The sequence below is a fragment of the Scyliorhinus torazame genome, chromosome 1, assembly GCF_047496885.1.
Source record: "Scyliorhinus torazame isolate Kashiwa2021f chromosome 1, sScyTor2.1, whole genome shotgun sequence".
NCBI lineage: Eukaryota > Metazoa > Chordata > Chondrichthyes > Carcharhiniformes > Scyliorhinidae > Scyliorhinus > Scyliorhinus torazame.
The window spans coordinates 390561146-390582539 of record NC_092707.1 but is presented as its reverse complement, the minus strand read 5'-3'; the positions used below and the strand labels follow the sequence as shown (position 1 = coordinate 390582539).

Genomic DNA, 21394 nt, shown 5'->3' with positions numbered 1-21394 from the left:
TGACAGGCTTTGAAGTCTATTCCCTCTCACTGCAGAGGCTGTGACAAGTGACCAAAAATTAAAATAGAGGATGACAAGAAAGGGGAGGTAAAATGCTCCATATGCAGAGGGATATAACACCATGGTATACAAACAAAGGAAGAATAAGACCAAGGGAGAGAACACACTGCAGTGGGTTTAGTTTTGGATTGCTCTGACAAAGAGGTTGCACTGACACAGAATGGCCTTTTTCTTTGCTGTAAACCTCTGCGGTATGATAGCAATATTACAGTAAATGGAAGATGATAATAGGCTGGATAAGTCAGTGCCTTTTTGACAGGTCAATTTCGTGGAGTACTTTCTTTCCAGATTTTCCAATCCCATCTCTCAAGAAACCCATTGAATTGTTTCTTCAACCCAAATATACGGTTTGCTTTCACCACATTTCTTGGTGATAGATTTCAGAATCTTCCATTCTCTAAATGGGACAATACATTTTGGACGTTGCACTGTACGCTTGTATATTCTAGCAAGTTGAAAGCAATGGTGCCTCCAGGAATAAATCCACTCTGTGTTTATTACATGCCCAGGTAAGCTACAGCAAATACTCTTAAATGCGACTTGGGGATTAGGAGCATAAGTAGGCCATCCGGCCCTCGAACCTGCGTCGCATTTAATAAAACCCAAAGGGGGTGGTAGTTGGGGGGTTTGGCCCTTCCGAACTTGTTATACTTGACTCGGGGCTTCATTGCAGTATTAATGTAAGCCTACTTGTGACAATAATGATTATTTACTTTAAAAACATTTTATTTATACTATTACTGGGTGGAGAATGCAGAGAAGGTGCTGAGCTAGGGTAGGGAAATGGAGGCTTTATGTGTGGATGGAGGCGGGTTCCTGTAAGGTGTCAGGGACGCTGGCAAAGGCACTGCTACCTTTTGCCCTGTAAATTCTATGATTCTATAATACTGTTCGTCCCAGGGTAGCCCTGTGGTGGGAGCCACGCTGAACATTTGGAGGAAGTTCAGACAGCACTAAGTTGAGGGCAGGCTTGAGGGTAATGCTGATAAGAGGGAACAATGGGTTAGAGTCAGGGAGGATGAATGCAAGGCTCTGGAGAATAGAAGGAAAGAGGGATGAAGGATTTGATTTTGGAGGGGTGGTTCGCAAGAATGGAGGAATTGGAGATGAAGTTTGGGCTCCAGCGTGAGGGCTTCAGATATACGCAGATCCAGAACTTCGCGAGCAAGGTCTTCCTGAACGTTCCGGTGGCACCGTCCTGTTCAGTGCTGGAGGAGGTACTGTTGGTGATGGGGCTGGAGTTGTTTCGGTGATTTACAGTGGGATCATGGAGGAGGATAAAGTACCCATGGAAGGGATTGAGGCCAACTGGGAGGAGGAGCAGGGGATGGTGTTGGAGGAAGGATTATGGTGCGAGGTGCTGTAGAGGGTTAACACCTGAACCTCGTGCGCGAGGCTGGGGCTGATTCAATTAAAAGTGGTGCACAGGGCGCACTTAACGAAGGTGAGAATGAGCCAGTTGTTTGAGGGGGTAGAAGGTAGCTGCGAGCGGTGTGGGAGGAGCCCAGACAAACATGTTCGTATTCCAGTCCTGCCCGACGTTGGAGAAATTTTGGGGGTTGTTTCTCAGCACCATGTCTGAGGTTCTGCACATGGATGGAGCCTGGCCCCCTGGAGGCCATTTTCGGGGTGTCAGACCTGTTGGGGTTGCAGATGGATGCAGGGGTGGATATCTTAGCCTTTGCCTCGCTGATCGCTCGCAGGCGAGTCCTGATGGGGGAGGTCAACCAGAGGATTGGGAAGCCTTTAAAAGAGAGCACGGAACAACTAAAAAAAGCAATAAGGGGGGGGGGGGGGAGGAGATGATGAAATATGAGTGTAAGCTAGCTAGTAATATAAAAGATAGTAAGAGATTTTTTTCAACATATTAAAGGTAAGGGAAGCAAGAATAGTCATTGGGCCACTGGAAAATAAGGCTGGAGAAGCAGTAAAAGGAAACAAAGAAATGGCAGAGGAACCGAGTAGTTACTATGCATCAGTCTTCACGGGGGAAGACACCAGTGAACTACAGGAGAATTGGGAGCAGAGGTGAGTGTAGTAGCTATCACTAAGGAGAAGGTTCTGGGGAAACTGAAGGGTCTGAAAATGTATACATCACCTGAACCGGATGGACTACACCCTAGGGTTCTAAAAGAGATAGCTGAGGAGATTGTGGAGGCATTGGTGGTGATCTTTCAGGAATCACTGCGGGCAGGAAGGATCCCAGAGGATTGGAAAATGACGAATGTAATACTCCTGTTTAAGAATGGAGTGAGGCGGAAGACAGGAAATGTTTGGTCAGTTAGCCTGACTTCGATCATCATTTAGAGTCCATTATTAAAGATGAGATTGCACAGTACTTGGAAGTGCATGGTAAAATAGGACTGAGTCAGCACGGCTTTGTCAAAGGGAGGTCATGTCTGACAAATCTGTTAGAGTTCTTTGAGGAGGTAACAAGCAAGTTAGACAAAGGAGAACCAGTGGACGTGACTTATTTAGATTTACAGAAGGCCTTTGACAAGGTGCCGTTTAGCAGAAGTTCCTGCAACTATTTGGGTAGCTTACAAATTTATTTATTGAGATTGATTCATACTATTTAGTGAAAAGAGCAAAAGGGTGGCTAGACAAATCAAATTTCTCGCTATTCCTTCCCCTCAGTTACTGAAATTTCTAAGAGTTTTAACTTGACAAAAATGTAACAAATGTTACTCACATGCATGATTAAACCTAACCCAAAGTGGCCCTGTAAGTCTGAATTATTTCACTGATATTCTTATTTGAAAGTTTCAGCCTCTCAAAAAAGCCAGGATAATACTTCGGAGTAGAGCTATCAGTTGGTTAACTTCAGGGAGGTGTCAAAATTGTAGGGTGGAATTTAATGTCCTCCATCATGACGACTTTGGTGGTGGTGGTGGGGGAGTAAATCAGTTGGGAGAGTGAGGACCCTGCTGCCTTCCCACCTCTGCCCTGATAAGTCAGTGGTGGCAAGGCCTGTAGCCAGCAACTGAGGCACTTAAGTGACAATTATTGCCACCCCCTCTCGGTGACGGAGCTGAACAACAAAGATTCAGCAGTTTTCCATGTGTGAAATTTCCACCCCGTAGCGCTCGATGCCAGGTAAGATCTCTTCCTGCCAGCTCTCCAGCCATTGGTCGGGGCCTTGTGACCTACATTAAATCCTGCCTGCAAAGTAGAGTACAATTTTCTATTCTGTATCCGGATTCTCAATTTGCTTATGGCAGGACTTCGGATTAATTTTCTTCCAAATAATTTCATAGTACAACGTGGTGCAATTCTGCTGCCTTTGTGAATGCTCACTCTGCCACATGAACTGCTTGAATTTCACCCATTGTTGAAAACAGTAGCTGTCCATTCTGGCAGTTGTACTGCAACATTAAGCGACAATGTTTCATTTTTCTCAATCCAAAACCTTTTCAATTTAATTATAATGAAGAATCTGCAATTTCAGCCAAATAAGATCAATGCCAAGTTAAAACACTGGCTGGGATTTTAAGGAGCATCCCGCCCCCTCCCCAAGCAGGCTTAATGTTGAGCGGGTACAGATAATCACATCGGAGACAGTGTGGCTCATTCCTTTTTTCAAATAAATTTCGAGTACCCAACTTTTTTTTCCCAATTAAGGGGCAATTTAGAGTACCCTGCACATCTTTGGGTTGTAGGGGTGAAACACACGCAGACACGGGGAGAATGTGCAAACGCCACACGGACAGTGAGTGTGGCTCATTCCTGCTGGTGGGAAAACTGACCCCCATTTAATTAGTGGTGGGAATGGACCAACGTGGGGAAGCTGTCTGCTGGCTAATTAGGTTCAGTATTGAGACACTTATTCCCAAATCCACTGGGATTTCATGGTGGCTCAGGGATTCTCCCAAACTTGCATGCACCCAGAGCCTCCTGAAGGCTGCCCAACAAACCCTCCTGCAACAGCCTGCTGGGGGTGGGGAAGGGTCCCACTTTTCATGACGCTGAAGTGTCCAACTTGACATGGGGGTGGGGAAAGGGAGATGCCAGCCACTCCCTGCTTTTGCATTCAATCATCCTTCGCTCTGGGGACCCATTCTCCATGACCCCTAACCCACCTGCACTTGCTCGAGCAATGATCCCCGGTGAAGGCCTCACTGAATTACACCTGATGGTGTTCCAGATAATATAGTGCTGCCAGTCTAATTTGTTGGTAGCTCTTGGGACTGGATTTCCACCCTCTTTGGGTCTCAATTCAGTGGGTGCCCCAAGGCTGCCCGCTAAAGTGACTGGTTGTATCTAAATAGCTTTGGTTGCCCTTTGGGGAGTGAATATAAGTTTCCCAACACATCTCCCGCATGTGGACTGAACCCGTGTCACCTATGTTAATTTCAAACTATTGTTTCTTAATCAAGCTGTAGAATTGTTCCAACTCCCGACTAAAACTGGGTTGTCTGTGTGCAATGAGAGGCAGCGAGAAAAAGAACATCTCTAAAAAAACAAACTGACCTCTATTTTTCATTTCAACTTCCTGACCAGTGGGTAAAACAATTTGTTGCATGATTAAAATGTCCTGGAGTAATATATTCAAGCTTTTTCACTCGTAGGACTCAACTCAAAAATGCCGCATTCAGTGTGCAGCCATGAACTAATTTAGTGGAATTTTTTGAAGACATTGCCAGTGCGGTAGATAATGGGGAGCCAATGGATGTGGTATATCTGGATTTCCAGAAAGCCTTTGACAAGGTGCCACACAAAAGGTTGCTGCATAAGATAAAGATGCATGGTACTAAGGGTAAAGTAGTAGCATGGATAGAGGATTGGTTAATTAATAGAAAGCACAGAGTGGGAATTAATGGGTGTTTCTCTGGTTGACAATCAGGAGCTAGTGGTGTCCCTCAGGGATCAGTGTTGGGCCCACAATTGTTCACAATTTACATAGATGATTTGGAGTTGGGTACCAAGGGCAATGTGTCCAAGTTTGCAAACGATACTAAGATGAGTGGTAAAGCAAAAAGTGCAGAGGAAACTGGAAGTCTGCAGAGGGATTTGGATAGGTTAAGTGAATGGGCTAGGGTCTGGCAGATGGAATACAATGTTGACAAATGTGAGGTTATCCATCTTGGTAGGAATAACAGCTAAAGGGATTATTATTTAAATGATAAAATATTAAAACATGCTGCTGTGCAGAGAGGCCTGGGTGTGTTAGCGCATGAGTCGCAAAAAGTTGGTTTACAGGTGCAACAGGTGATTAAGAAGGCAAATGGAATTTTGTCCTTCATTGCTAGAGGGATGGAGTTTAAGACTAGGGAGGTTATGCTGCAATTGTATAAGGTGTTAGTGAGGCCACACCTGGAGTATTATGTTCAGTTTTGGTCTCCTTACCTGAGAAAGGACGTACTGGCGCTGGAGGGTGTGCAGAGGAGATTCACTAGGTTAATCCCAGAGCTGAAGGGGTTGGATTACAAGGAGAGGTTGAGTAGACTGGGACTGTACTCGTTGGAATTTAGAAGGATGAGGGGGGTGTTGCTAACTTTCTCCTTGGTTCAATTGTTCTGTTTTATTACCTTTGCTCTCGAGTCGCCAGGTATCTTTATGATACCGCCACGAGGTTCAAGTCCGAGTAATGATCAATAACCCAATACACTGATTAGTAAGATTCAAATCAAAGCACATTTATTATACACAGTAATCGCTACTCATGCACAAATTCTACGTCTAAGCTACTTCTACAACTAACAGGCCTATACTTAACTTCGGACTGGCCCACCAGGTCAGGGGAACAGATGGCCTTTCGTTCGGGTTCTGAGTCTGCGGGATTCGAAGTTGGTACGGATTGGTAGCTAGGAGCGCCTATCTCGTAGCGAGCGTTGAATTAAGACTTACCTTGTTCGGTGGTCACTGCACCGGTCACGGTCAATGTTGGTTTGTGTTGCTGGGTGACCCGGGCAGGACGAAGAGGTGAAGAGGGCTGAAGAGAGAGCGATTTGAACTTGGGGCTTAACTCCTATAGTCTCCAGGGGCTTCCCGCCTTTCGGGGTGGACCCTGTACCTGGTCCCAAGTGATTGGACTGTGTCCCAATCGCTTGGTTCGATTTCTCCAAGACTGGAGCAGTTCACTGATCGATGGGCGGTCTTGAGGTGCTCATTCACCTCCTTTGTGTTGGCTCCTGCTGGCTTTGCTTTGTGTGTCCAAAATGTTACTTATTGTTCCCGGGGATTGCTCATCAGTATGCAGATGGCTGCTACATTGTTATGCTGATGGTCGCTGGTATCGATGTTGTCTGGCCTATGCAGAGGTAAATACACAGCAAACCTGCACCTGCCGGTTTCTGTCTTGTTGGCTGACTTTCCCATCAGCCTTTGCGTTCGCCATTTTAAATCGGGAGTTGACCAATTTAGGTGGCTACAGGGGATCTTACAGAAACTTATAAAATTATGAAAGGAATAGATAGGATAGATGCGGGCAGGTTGTTTCCACTGGCGGGTGAAAGCAGAACTAGGGGGCATAGCCTCAAAATAAGGGGAAGTATATTTAGGACTGCGTTTAGGAGGAACTTCTTCACCAAAAGGGTTGTGAATCTATGGAATTCCTTGCCTAGTGAAGCAGTTGAGGCTCCTTCATTAAATGTTTTTAAGATAAAGATAGATAGTTTTTTGAAGAATAAAGGGATTAAGGGTTATGGTGTTCGGGCCGGAAAGTGGAGCTGAGTCCACAAAAGATCAGCCATGATCTCATTGAATGGCGGAGCAGGCTCGAGGGGCCAGATGGCCTACTCCTGCTCCTAGTTCTTATGTTAAAAGCCTGGAATTCAAGTTATCACCGCCACTTTTATCCACTTTCCCTAGAGGTAAAGGGTCAGCTGAAGAAAATGCCAAAACTGCCGCATTCAGTGTGTAATGTGCAAATTTTCATTTTAAAAAAAGATTTGAAAGCAAGCAGCAAGTTTTAACATTTGTGGTCAACTTAATAGAATGGTTACTGTTCAGAAGAAGGACACTCAGCCTGTCATCTCCATGCCAGCTCTCTGCAAGAGCTACTCAGCGTGTCCCAGGCCCCTTTCTTTTCCCCAGACCCCAGCAATTTTTTTTCTCTTCATGATCAGGTGGAGATTGTGCAAGGGCAATATCCCTGCTCCTGTAGCTTACCGTGTACCTGCAGTTCTCTTAACTCCCACTACTCCTTCTCATTTACTTAATCAGATCAGTCCCTGTTTCTGGAAGCCGCTACTTTACAGGAAAATAAAGCTTTGTGGTTAAAAATAGTGCCTTTTTAACCACTCTTTTTGTCATAAGATTCCCTTTAATGTTGAATTCTGATCCACTTTCGGTTCGCAAACCTAATTGACTTGACAGCCATGAACAGCAAGCTCCATTCATGTTACCTTTAAGCAGTGTGAGAGTTTGAGAAGTGTTATTTGTCGCGCATTCTACTCGGCTGCACTTTGCAGTGTATAAAACAGTGCTCGATCACTTTCAAAACACTAGTGAGCACACATACACACGTGAGCACGTACACATGCGCACACACGCATGCACGGGTACACATGCGCACCCATGAGCACGCTCAGACACACCAACAGAATTCTTACCACCGTCCATACTCTATTTTGATAGTATTAATTGCTTTGTGATTGCTTCATTCAATCTCGTTAAACTGATTCTTTTGACTGTAATGTAAAGTAACTATACCTCATCCCAACCAAGGACATTCTGAAGACTTGGCAGCAAGTTACTGATAGAAACACTATTCATTACGCAGCAAATAAAAGGAGGAAAGGGTTAATGGCTTGGCTCAAAATAGTTATAGATGTGAAAGAAAGACACGGCAACTTATAATCCACTGGAATAGATAAATGTCCTGATAATTTTTGTTAAGAAGAACATTCCTCTGTTCTCTGAAGCTTCTAGGGTTATTTCAGCCAAACACATGTGCTGATGGAGCATCGAGGAGCACTATTAGGAATCTCAGGCAAAAATCCAATTATCATAGTCTCTGCTGTGCAGAGAAATAAAGTTTAAATAATTCAAACATTGTGAGAGTTGTGAAGCAAGCTAAATGGAGTACACATTTTTGTGAAAATATAACCTTCCCTGTCACCGGAAGGACTTTGATGCAACATTCTGTTAGTGACTGGGCCTGCGACTTTACCAGGCTTTCTCTGTAGCTATCTGTTAGTATACGCACAGCAGGCCGTCTTAACCTCTGACCCTACGTTTGTACAATGCTGGGGTAGCAAACTGCTCCAAGTCAATATGCTGTTACAGTCATCATTCACACAACGTATTATGATGGTCCTTAGCTTTCCCAATGACACAGGCCATGTTTCTTTTCTTCATCAACTATTTCTTCCTCATCCAGAACTCAAGGCAGCAACTCCCTTGCTGCATTGCTGCAGCACCAATGCAGAACCCAGGGTTGGGCTTAGGGAACAGGTTATTGTAGGGATTCACCACCTCCACACTGGGAACTCAAACGGCCGGTTGTGTGGACACACCCAAGCAATGAGCTGGCGGAGAGTTAAAGCTCAGCTGTTTAACTTCCAGGCAGAGCCATCAATAGAAATAGCACAAAAACATTTTTCCCGTCAGCTTGGAGGTTAGAATTTGATTGGGTGGCTGGATGTCACCGCTTCGCATTACCTCATGATAATAGGAGTTGGAATTTCTTACCCCTCAGTCGACGACTTATTGTGGGACTGATTTGTTTAAAACACTGGGTTTCGACTCCAATTTTATTATTATTTTTTTTAAAAAGGCCACCACCCACTCACCCAAGACATCTTGCTGCCTTCGGCGAACGTTTAGTTTGCCTTGTGGTAGCACTGGCACTGTAGGCACTCGTCATACAATAACAGCCCAGGTGGCATGGTGCCCAGTGGTTAGCACTGGGACTGCGGTGCTGAGGACCCAGGTTCGAATCCTGGCCCTGGGTCACTGTCTGTGTGGAGTTTGCACATTCTCCCCGTATCTGCATGGGTTTCACCCCCACAACCCAAAGATGTGCAGGTTAGGTGGATTGGCCACGCTAAATTGCCCCCTAGAAAATAATTGGGTACTCTAAATTTATTTTTTTTAAATACAATAACGGCCCAGATGTCCCTGCAATGGTGAGATTGGTAACATAATACAACAAATATGGCTGCTGCTAACTTGTTCCCGATCTTTCCAGCTTTTCATATAAGAGTACATCACAGCAACATAGCAGTAAATCAGACTCTACCAGATGCAGGAAGTAAATTCTCAAAATATCTTATTCGTTCAATCCTTCCAACAGTCATAAGTTTTTAATTGGGAGATAAACTCAGCCTTAAGACCAATAAACTCACACACTTTAAATGGCAGTGCTGCAAAACCTTGTTTGAATGCAAAATATTGGGTATTAGTGGGATAGGGCGATGATAATTCCTGTCTGTTTTCAGAGCGGTGCAGAAACCTCAGAAAAATATAGATCAGTGTAGCTCATGGCGTAAGTCATTTACTCCATAATTTCCTCTTTCTTTTGTGCTGTAGAAACACCAGTGTACAGCCTCAGGAAAATCTGGGCAATTATCTTACCCATGTGAATATCGTTCTGTGCCTTGGGTGAGCGTATGCAGGCTTTTAGATGATATGAGAAAGAAAAGAGGCATCACAGTTGATTCCAATCTCATCATAATCCAAATTTCCCATATGCAAGTACCTTTTTCAGTGGGTCCATGGCAGACCTTTGAGCTACACACCCGAGGGTTTCACATCTGCTGACCAGCTGGATGCAAACGCTTTATGCTGCCAACATACCAGCTGCTCAGCAGATCCCAGAGGGATGGGGAATCTCCTGGCCTGAGTGTCCTCCAGCCCTTTTGATGCACACTTGAGCCAGAGAGACGCTCTGCTGCAAACATGGCACCCCTTAAACCCACAGTAGGAGTCAGTACTTGGCTTATCACGCTCCCATTCGAACCTGTGTTTTTGTTGCACTCCCAACTTGACTCATGCTACAATGCGCTGCAAAGAATGGAGATTATCGGGACATCTACTTTGTCTTTTGCTAGTTCCATATCCAATAAGCCAAACGCAGAAATCAGAAGTGATATTGTCACTTAGTTGAAATCAGCACAAAGAGATATGATTGATGAGGTACAATGGGCTGTTTTTAGATAGAAGAATAAAACATCCCTTTCACGTGAGAATGTGTAAAACTGCAGCTCAATTATCTTTTGTAGCTTACCTTTGTTAGCGAATCACAGGCATATGAAAGGAGGGCACATTTAATAATTTCTGTTAAGTTCAACTAGTTATCAGTTCAAAAACATATCTCCTTGAAGCACGTTTGAGGGACCAGCTGCCAAGATTATTTTTAGTAAGTAACTCACCCTAGCAACAGCAGTGTTTTTTCTGGGAAGCTGTAGTGTGCAAGATTATGGCTGTTGGCTGTCTGTTCCACTCCAATTATTGTGTAACCTTCGGTTTTCTTTCGCTGCAGATACTCAACCAACTGAGCAGGTCTCACCTGTAAAATGAGGGGATTGAAGATGAGAGGAAACACAGTAAATTTATTGCAATTTTAATATTGTTTGACACGGGGAGAATGTGCAAACTCCACACGGACGGTGACCCAGAGCCGGGATTGAACCTTGCAACCTGGCGCCGTGACGCAGCAGTGCTAGTCACTGTGCCACTGTGCTGCCCCTGCACCCTCTTTTGACTCGGTCCCTCAAATGAACAAATCCCAGTTTCAGCTAGTGCCAGAAAACTGCCAAGAAAAAGCAGTCTAAAAAAATGTACAATTTCCATGAGGGATATCAGTAAATTCTAAGATAAGCAACTGAATGCCTTTGCTATGCAAAATCAGCTATTTCCAACTATCTGATGACTCACGAACTCTGAAGCTGAGAGATCTAGCCAGCTTTAAGAGTACATGGCACATATTCAGTGCATCTGGAACGGGTATCACAGAAGATTTATTTTAGTTCAAAGATGAATAATGAGAGTAAACCAACCATCTGGTGATACCATTGAGTCATCCCCGTTACCTTTAGTAAGGAAATATGTTCATCACCTCCATAGATTGGAAGCTGCATGATTGTCATAAAATGAGAAAATACATGAACAATTTTACACCGAAGCTTCCATTTTCCTATTTAAGTAAAAACAGTCTCAACCTCTCAGGACATACATTAAAAAATGTGTTTCTTTTATGCAGGGTTAAATTATATTTTGCTGACGAGAAAAGATAACTGCGCTCCTCAATGCTGGCCTTTTGCACATCCCCAACATTAATTGTGCCACCTTTGGTGGCTATGCTTTCAGCAGCTTAGGCCCCATATCTGGAATTCCTGCCCCAAATTTCTCCACCTCTTTCCTCCTTCAGCATGATCCTTAAAACCTACCTCTTTGACCCCTGTCCTAATATTTCTATACATCATTGGGTGCCATGTCTTTTGTTTGTTCCTGGAAAACACCTTGGGATGTTTTGCTGTGTTAAAGGCACTATATAAATTTAAGTGGTATCGAGTTTCTCCTGTCTCAGTCTTCAGATTTCCTCAGGGTGGTACACCGGTTGCAGCTGAGTGCATGCTTGGCCAGCGTCAACAATGCTGTGAAATAGGCTGTGTGGTAGTCACCACTGTTGTATTGTATTGTATATATGGGTATTACGGTAAGTCCCCTGTACTACAGTTACGGGGGTAGATCCCTGCCTGCTGGCTCCACCCAGGAGGCGGAGTATAAACGTGTGTGCTCTCCAAACAGCAGCCATTTCGTAAGCTGCTATAGGAGGCCACACATCTCTGTGTAATAAAGGCTCGATTACATTCTACTCTCGTCTCGTCGTAATTGATAGTGCATTAGGCTGCAAGGCTGACTTTTCCCCCTTTTCTAGTTCTCTCTGTGACAAGGTGTCTGGTAACCAGGCTGATTCACACAACAGAGGTCAGCAATGCTGCATTCGGGTTGGGAACATCATTGGTGCAAACCTTTGTCCCCCATCCACTCCTATCCAGATTGTATACACATTTAACAGTGACGGGAACAGTGACGTGGTTGATGGGAAATGTTCAGACTGGAGTCCAGTTACTAGTGGTGTACCACAAGGATCTGTTTTGGGGCCACTGCGGTTTGTCATTTTTATAAATGACCTGGAGGAAGGTATAGAAGGATGGGTGAGTAAAAAGATGACACTAAAGTCAGTGGAGTTGTGGACAGTGCGGAAGGATGTTACAAGTTACAGAGGGACATAGATAAGCTGCAGCGCTGGGCTGAGAGGTGGCAAATGGAGTTTAATGCAGAAAAGTGTGAGGTGATTCATTTTGGAAGGAATAACAGGAAGATAGAGTACTGGGCTAATGGTAAGATTCTTGGTAGTGTGGATGAGCAGAGAGATCTCGATGTCCATGTACATAGATCCCTGAATGGTGCCACCCAGGTTGAGAGAGTTGTTAAGAAGGCGTACGGTGTGTCAGCTTTTATTGGTAGAGAGATTGAGTTTCGGGCCATGAGGTCATGTTGCAGCTGTACAAAACTCTGGTGCGGCTGCATTTGGAGTATTGCGTGCAATTCTGGTCGCCGTATTATAGGAAGGATGTGGAAGCATTGGAAAGGGTGCAGAGGAGATTTACCAGAATGTTGCCTGGTATGGAGGGAAAATTTTAGGAGGGAAGGCTGAGAGATTTGAGGCTGTTTCAGTTAGAAAGAAGAAGATTAAGAGGTGACTTAATTGAGGCATACATGATGATCAGAGGATTAGATAGGGTGGACAGTGAGAGCCGTTTTCCTCGGATGGTGATGTCTAGCACGAGGGGACATAGCTTTAAATTGAGGGGAGATAGATATAGGACAGATGTCAGAGGTAGTTTCTTCGCTCAGAGAGTAGTAAGGGTGTGGAATGCCCTGCCTGCAACAGTAGTGGACTTGCCAACACTAAGGGCATTCAAATGGTCATTGGATCAACATATGGACGATAAGGGAATAGTGTAGATGGGCTTTAGAGTGGTTTCACAGGTCGGCGCAACATCGAGGGCTGAAGGGCCTGTACTGCGCTGTAATGTTCTATGTTCTATCCCAATAGAGCTCATCATTTATTTTTAAGTGTGCTGTAAAAACAAGGTGGTGTCATAAAGGTGCCGCTTTGACAACCTTTAATTAAAAAGTCACGACGGGAAGTTTGAACTCCCAGTAGCCATGGGCGGGATTCTCCCCTACCCGGCGGGGGGTCCCGGCGGGATGGAGTGGCGTGAACCACTCCGGCATTGGGCCGCCCAAAGGTGCGGAGTCACCTTGAGGGGCTAGCCCCGCGCCGGAGTGGTTGGCGCGCCGCCAGTAGGCGGGAAAGGCCTTTGGTGCCACACCAGCCGGGTTCAAAAGGACTTTGGCGGGCGGCGGAAGTCCGCGCATGCGCGGGAGCGTCAGCGGCTGCTGACGTCATCCCCGCGGTTGCGCAGGGGGGGGGGGTCTCTTCCGCGCGGCCATGGTGAAGACTGGCCGAGGTGGAGGGAAAAGAGTGCCCCCCACGGCACAGGCCCGCCCACAGATCGGTGGGCCCCGTGGGGGCAGCCTCCGGGTCCAGATTGCCCCGCGCCCCCCCCCCCCCCCCCCAGGACCACAGAGCCCGCCCGGCGGGGGGGGGTCGGAGAATCCCACCCCATATCTTTTGGCCCCTCGAACAACACAAATCGGCGAAATAGAAAGAACTGCACGTTTCAAGGTTCAGACAGTTCACTTAGCCTGCAATTTTGTAATGGCTAGTTTGCATCGACCTTCCCCTGGAAAGACACATGGCAAGAATACAAAAGTAATGCGGGTTTGTTGGAACTGCATTTGCACGGGTATGATTAAGCATAATTTACTGCGTGTTGCTGAATCTTCCCAGCATGGCAGATTTAAAGTAATTGGAAACAGCACCATTGACATTGGAAGGGTTTCTGGAATATAAACTGAAGGCAAAGATCACCTATATTCTTTGTACTGGAAAATATTTTTACAAACTTATTTTTGCTTGGATGGAAGACGAAACAATAGATTCCAGCATCACTTCCATGCCAATTTCAAAGAGCAGTGACGGGAGATCAGTTTTGGATTCATGCATCTTGCTGTTTAATATATTCATGAGTTTTTGTAAGCATTCATTTACTCTTTGTATAATTTCCAATGCATAGATCTCAATGCTGGCAAAAGTTGTAAACCCAGTCCATCACACAAACCCGCCTCCCATCCATTGACTCTGTCTACACCTGCCTTGAGAAAGACACATTCCACCCAGCTTATTCACTCTTCCAACTTCTTGAATTGGGCAGGAGATACAAAAGTCTGAGGACATGCACTAACAGATTCAAAAACAGCTCCTTCCCTTCTATTACCAGACTCCTAAATGAAACTCTTATGGGCTAGCTCTTCACACATTTTCTCTACTGAGTCGTACCACACTCCTGTATGCTTCAGCCGATGTCTGTGTCTATCTATTTACATTGTATATTTTATGTTTGCCCTATGTATTTTTTGTTCATGTATGGAATGATCTGTCCGAACTGTACGCAGAACAATACTTTTCACTGTACCTCGGGTACACTTGACAATAAACAAACCACATCCAATTCAGCGAGACAATGACTCATGTCGAACGTTCTGTTTAACGGAGATAGGAAGAATCCAGCGGCTCCCAGGCATCACTGCAGCTGGAAAGTTAACGCTCAGCAATGTAGTGGCCAATTTCACAGCTCAAATTTCTTGAACATCATTCACCCCACAACATTAAATTGACTATACAGTGTCATGATACATCTGCAATGAGGCCTCAAGCTGCAGATTCTCAATAGATTGCCCGTCTTCCTCAAGGAATGTTGACACGCGAGCTTTTTGTGGATTAAGGAAACTTTCGGAGAATGGAAACTGCAGCCTCTAGAGGGACCTTGATTTGAACGAATTAGTAAAGAGGTCGCGTTCATGACAAAAAGGTGCAATCCTTAAACCTGGTAAAAAAGCAAAATATTTGGCTGGGCGCGGTCTATCTTTGTAATAATAATCTTTATTGTCAGAAGTTGGCTTACATTAACACTGCAATCAAGTTACTGTGAAAATCCTCCAGTCGCCCGGCGCCTGTTCGGCAAACAGAGGGAAAATTCAGAATGTCCAATTCACCTAACAAGCATGTCTTTCAGGGCTTGTGGGAGGAAACCGGAGCAACTGGAGGAAACCCACGCAGACACGAGGATAATGTGCAGACTCTGCACAGACAGTGACCCAAACCGGGAATCGATCCTGGGACCCTGGCCCTGTGAAACAGCAGTGCTAACTGCAATTTGATTGATATTATGAATGAAGCTGCGCGAAACATTTCCTCATTTTGTCACCAAATGTAACAACACATCAGAGGGATGTGCTTGGTTGCAACTAAAAAGCAGTTTTAAAGCATAAAAGACAACTACAAAAGACACTGGCAAATGTATTGGTATTTTCTAGTGGCCAGGTTCAGGAGCTTTCCTTCTGCTTTGTTCACTAGAGAGAGGTGAAGTTTAATGGTGAGGAGCCATTTATCTGCACAAATGTTTCTTCACATGTTCTCTTAAAAAGTAAGCCAATGAAAATGCTTGAAGTAACTGGAATTTTAGAAACTAAAGCCAACGATAAACAAATTAATAAATAAAATTGATTTCCAACTGTTTCTGTTTATATTTCAATAATTAATGGATTTACTTGCAACTTGATCGCTGTTGGAATTCAAAATAATTTTTACCACCAAATTAACTCCACAAATAATGTGGACCTCATATAGTTAGTCAGTCAGGAAAGCAACATGATTTATGGGGAGTCCAAAGCTTCATCCGTTATATTAAACTACCAGAAAGTGGGGCTGGATTTTATTTTTACAGCCCCATGCCAGGTGTGTTTTCAGAAGGGAGCATGTCAAATATGAGGGGTGCACAGCTTACCACCTTCCCCAACCATCTCAAAGCTCACCCCCATAAACCATTAGGTGGACGGGGTGCTGAAATTGGCAACAGGGTGATCAACACCCTGTGAAAAATTGAAGGGACATGTTGGCATCCTGGCAAAACTGCAAGGGCAGAGTAGGGAGAGTAGTGACCGCCCCCCCCCCCCCTGAAAGGTGCCACCACCCGCCCCTTCATTCCTCACCATCTGACCTGGCTGCCATTGTGGCTAGCACTGCTGCCTCATGGCGCTGAGGACCCGGGTTCGATCCCAGCTCCGGGTCACTGTCTGTGAGGAGTTTGTACATTCTCCCCATGTCTGCGTAGGTCTCACGCCCACAACCCAAAAGCATGTGCAGGGCAGATGAATTGGCCATGTTAAATTACCCCTTAATTGGAAAAAAAGAATTGGGTACTTTAAATTTATAAAAGAAAATTTCAAACACTTAAAAATTACAGCATTTTAATTGACCTGCACCAGATATAATACTACTCTCATAAATCTAATCCCACTTTCTTAGCAGCTGCCAGACATGCATTCCTAAAATAAAACAGACCCAGTGGCAGATTTACATTGACTTCTCTCCTGGCGGTTACTCTTCAGGCATCATTAATGGCGACACCTGCTCCAAAAGCCCTACTGCACCAATATTTAAGTTGCCAGAGTCAGACTAAGAATGAGCAGTTCAGTCTGCTGTTTCCTGAAGGAGGTGCTGCTAAGTGTGAGGAACGCCCTTAATGTCTACATCAATAGCTATCTATGTTATGGATGGAAAAACAGAATGTGCAGGTGAATGGCATTTTTACAAATTCCCACCCCCATCACCAGATTTAAAGAGGACTTTAGTGAACATTTCTAAAATATATCATCTCCAGCAAAACAGTTTGTTTTAGAACTGAAATGCGGTGTTCCCAGATTGCACTTCCCAGTACTACAAAATAAAATTATTGCAATACGGAGCAAGAGCATCCATCTTTGTTGGATTCAGTGAGTATATCAGAAGTCTCACTACAGTGTATTTAAGAAACATAATTTTGGAAAGTTTTACTAACGTTTACTAAAATAAACTCCAAAAGTTGTTTATTCCTATTTGGCGCAAGAGTAGAAAGGGAACTGTGGCCAAACCATGGTAAATTAGAGATAGTATTAGACTCAAAGAAGAGGCATACAAATTAGCAAGAAAAAGCAATCGATCTGAGGATTGGGAACAGTTCATAATTCAGCAAAGGCAGACCAAGGGATTGATTAAGAAGTGGAAAATAAGGGCAGCACGGTGGCGCAGTGGTTAGTCCTGCTGCCTCACGGCACCGAGATCCCAGGTTCGATCCTGGCTCAGGGTCACTACTATCTGTGTGGAGTTTGCACATTCTCCCAGTGTTTGAGTGAGTTTCGCCCCCACAATCCAAAGATGTGCAGGGTAGGTGGAGTGGCCACGCTAAATTGTCCCTTAATTGGAAAAAATGAATTGGGTACTCTAAATTTATTTATTTTTTAAAAAGGGGAAAATACAAGAAGGGGCGGCAATGGCGTAGTGGCAGTGTCGCTGGGCTGGTAATCCAGAGATCCAGAGTAATAATGCTCTGGGGATCTGGTTTTCAATCCCACCACGGCATATGGTGACATTTGAATTCAATAAATATCTGGAATTAAAAATCTAAACGTGACCATGAAACCATTGTCGATTGTTGTAAAAACCTATCTGGTTCATTAATATCCTTTAGGGAAGGAAATCTGCTGTCCTTACCTGGTCTGATCTACATGTGACTCCAGACCCACAGCAATGTGGTTGACTCTTAATTGCCCTCAGGGATAGGCATTAAATGCTGGAACAGCCAGCGACGCCCACATCCCATGGTCAAATATATATATATTTTTTTTAAAGTAGACTAGCAGGGAACATAAAAACTGACTGTAAAGGTTTATATAGGTATGTGAAAAGAAAAAGACAAATAAAAACTAATGTAGGCCCCCTTACAGTCAAAAATGGGGAATTCAAAACAGGGAGTAAAGAAATGGCTGAGGAACTAAATTTGTACTTTTCTTCTGTCTTCACAAAGGAAGACATGAATAATGTCCTGGAAGTTCTGATAAATACAAGTTTTAGTGAGGAACTGAAGGGAATTAGTATTAGTAAAGAAATGGTTTGGGGGAAATTAATGGGATTAAAGGCAGACAAATCTCCAGAGCCTTATAATTGTCATCCCAGAGTACTTGAGGAAGTGGTGATCCATTGGTGGTCATTTTCCAAAATTTTTTGGACTCTGGATTGATTCCTACAGATTGGAGGGTAGCGAATGTAACCCCGCTATTCAAAAAGGGAGGTAGAGAGAAAAAAAGGGAACTACAGACTATGAGCCGTCGGTAGTAGGGACATGGCTGGAGTCAATTATGAAGGATTCATAACACAGCATTTAGAAAGCAGTGGTGTAATCAGACAAAGTCATGATGGATTTACGAAAGGAAAAACATGCTCGACAGTTCTACTAGAATTCTTTGAAGATGTAACGAGTAGAGTTGACCAGGGAGAACCGATGGATATGATTTATTTAGACTTTCAGAAGGATTTCGACAAGGTCTCACTTAGCACATTAATATGCAAGATAAAAGCACAAGGGATTACAGGTAGTATCTTGAGATGGATAGAAAGCGGATTAGCAGAAAGGAAGCAAAAAGTTGGAATAAATGGGTCTTTTCCTGATTGGCAGACAGTGACTAGTGGGTTACCGCAGGGATCTGTGCTCGGACCCCAACTGTTCACATTATATTTAATGATTTGGTTGAGGAAACTAAATGTATGATTTCCAAATTTGCAGATGATACAAAGTTGGGTGGGAGGGTAAGCTATGAGGAGGATGTAGAGATGATTCAGCGGGATTTGGACAGGCTGCGTGTGGGCACATGCACGGCAGATACAGTACAATATGGATAAATGTGAGATTATCCGCTTCGGTAGCAAAAATAGGAAGGCATATTTTTATTTGAATGGGTGTAAACTGAGAGAGGTGGATACTCAGCGAGACCTTGGTGTCCTCGTGCATCAGTCGCTGAAAGTAAGTACGCAGGTAAGCAGGCAGTAAAGAAGGCAAATGGTATGTTGGCCTTCATAGCGAGAGGATTTGAGTATAGGAACACTGCAATTGCATAGGGCATTGGTGAGGCCACACCTGGAGTACTGTGTGCACTTTTGGTGTCCTTATCTGAGGAAGGATATTCTTATTCTGGAGAGAGTGTAGCGAAGGTTTACCAGGCTGATTCCTGGGTTGGCGGGACTGACATATGAGGAGAGGCTAAATCAGTTAGGATTATATTCATTGGAGTTTAGAAGAGTGAGAGGGGATCTCAGAAGCTTACAAAATTCTAACAGGATCAGATAGGGTAGATTCAGAAAGAATGTTCCCGATGGTGGGGGAATCCAGAACTAGGGGTCATAGTTTGAGGATAAGGGGTAAACCTTTTAGGACTGAGCTGAGGCGAAATGTCTTCACCCAGAGAGTGGTGAATCTGTGGAATTCGCTACCACAGAAAGTAGTTGAGACTAAAACATTGCTAATTTCAGGAAGGAATTAGATATAGCTCTTGGGGCTAAAGGGACCAAGGGACATGGGGGGAAGGCGGGATCAGGGTATTGAACTTGATGATCAGCCATGATCAATGAATGGTGGAGCAGGCTCGAAGGGCCGAATGGCCTCCTCCTGCTTCTATTTTCTATGTTTCTATATACCTACTTACCCTGGATGATGGCAGAATTCCTGAAATACCACAAGTAAACAACAGAGAATCAAAAAACACGAAAGATACCCAATAGAGCCCGAGCTACATATCTTGCCGTATACGTCAGTTCTGTGGATGGTTTACTTACTGGTTTAGATCGAAAGCCTGGAATGGAATCAACAAGTAATTCAGACACAATTTTCTATCAGACTATAATGAAGCGCCATAAACCCTGAGGCATTATATTATTAGACAGTCACATTAAGTAATATGAGAAATAACTTGCTCTATATACATAGAGAGTGCCCTCCAAACCGTGATGGCATGGCCCTCAACTGTGTCTGTTCTACTTTGTCTACTCCTGTTCTGACCTCTTCCCATCCCTCCCAGAGGCACAAGGTCTTCATTTCCTCGTTCTCACCTCCCACCCACCCGCCTCTGTGATCAGTTGTGCTTTTTCTGTCACCTCCAGCATGTTTCCAGCCGCTCCCTCTTCTTTCAGCATTCATCAGTGATACCCCCATCCAGTCTTCAGTCACCTCCAACATCCCCCTGCCTATCCTGCAACACCGTTTCATGCAAGTGCAGGAGATGCAACACTTGCCTTTTTACCTCCTTTCTCCCCATTCAAGGTCCCAAACACACTTTTCCAGGCAAATCAGTGACTGTATACTTTTCAATTCAGTATACTGCATTCACTGTTCACAATGTGGTCTCCCCTTCATTGGGGAGACAAAGGAAAGACTGGGAGATTACTTTGTAGAAATCTGCATTTTAGTCTGCAAGTGTGACCCCCAAACTTCCAACCACCTGTCATTTTAATCATCTACCCGACTCTGACCTTTCTGTCCTGCTGCAGTGTTTGAGTGAAGCACGATGCAAGTTCAAGGGTTTCAATTGGACATTTTTCAGCCCGCTGGGCTCAAACACTAAGTTCAACAATTTTAAACCCTAACCTCTACCCCCATTTTGTTCTATATTTCTTTGTTGGTTTTTTGCCCTCTGTTGTTTCTCTCGCACATCATTTTCTTTCATGGTCCTGCCACTTGTACATCCTCTGGACACATTTGTTTTTGTACTTGTTTTTATTTTACCCATTATCACTCCATTTGGCCTTGCACTATGAAACCTTTTGTCATTTAATCTCTCCTGTCCTCAAACCTGCCACAGACCTTCCCTTTCGTTCTTTTTCTCACCCTCCTCTCTTTCACTCGTTGAAAATCTATGACATTTCTAACTTTTCCCGGTTTTGACAAAAGGTCATGGAGCTGAAGCATGAACTCAATTTCGCGCTCCACAGATGCTGCTGGATTTCAATATGAAACAAATCCTCACTCCGACCCTCTCATTGTAAGCTTCCGCATTAAACTCCCTAAATAGGCCTCTGTCGTAGTACAAAGCTGAACTCATGTGGCTCATTTCTTTGAGATTCGACTTAATTTATGTGCCACTTTAGACTGATAAGAGTAACTTGGATATTTTCTGAACCACTGTGAGCTATGACCTTCTTGGTTGACAACAGAGATGCATGAAGTGCATTTCCTAAACATTATGGGCAGCACGGCGGTTATCACTGTGGCTTCACAGCGCCAGGGTCCCAGATTCGGTTCCCGGTTAGCGGCATTGTCTGTGCGGAGTCTGCACATTCTCCCCATGTTTGCATGGGTTTCCTCCGGCTTCCTCCCACAAGTCCCGAAATACGTGCTTGTTAGGTGAATTGGACATTCTGAATTCTCCCTCGGAGTACCCGAACAGG

General features: G+C 44.4%; 1 protein-coding gene across 2 annotated transcripts in view; it reads right to left on the bottom strand.

Annotated features, from left to right (window-relative positions):
* The window catches only part of LOC140427526 (probable methyltransferase TARBP1), a 309002-nt gene that overhangs the window by 36416 nt on the left and 251192 nt on the right, over positions 1-21394 (bottom strand). For both annotated transcript variants that reach the window (XR_011948558.1, XM_072513011.1), the window contains exon 29: positions 10377-10513. Coding sequence is in view for 1 of the 2 variants with exons in the window: in XM_072513011.1 (XP_072369112.1) it covers positions 10377-10513 (137 nt within the window). In the remaining variant the exon portion in view is untranslated. The remainder of the gene's footprint in view (positions 1-10376; positions 10514-21394) is intronic.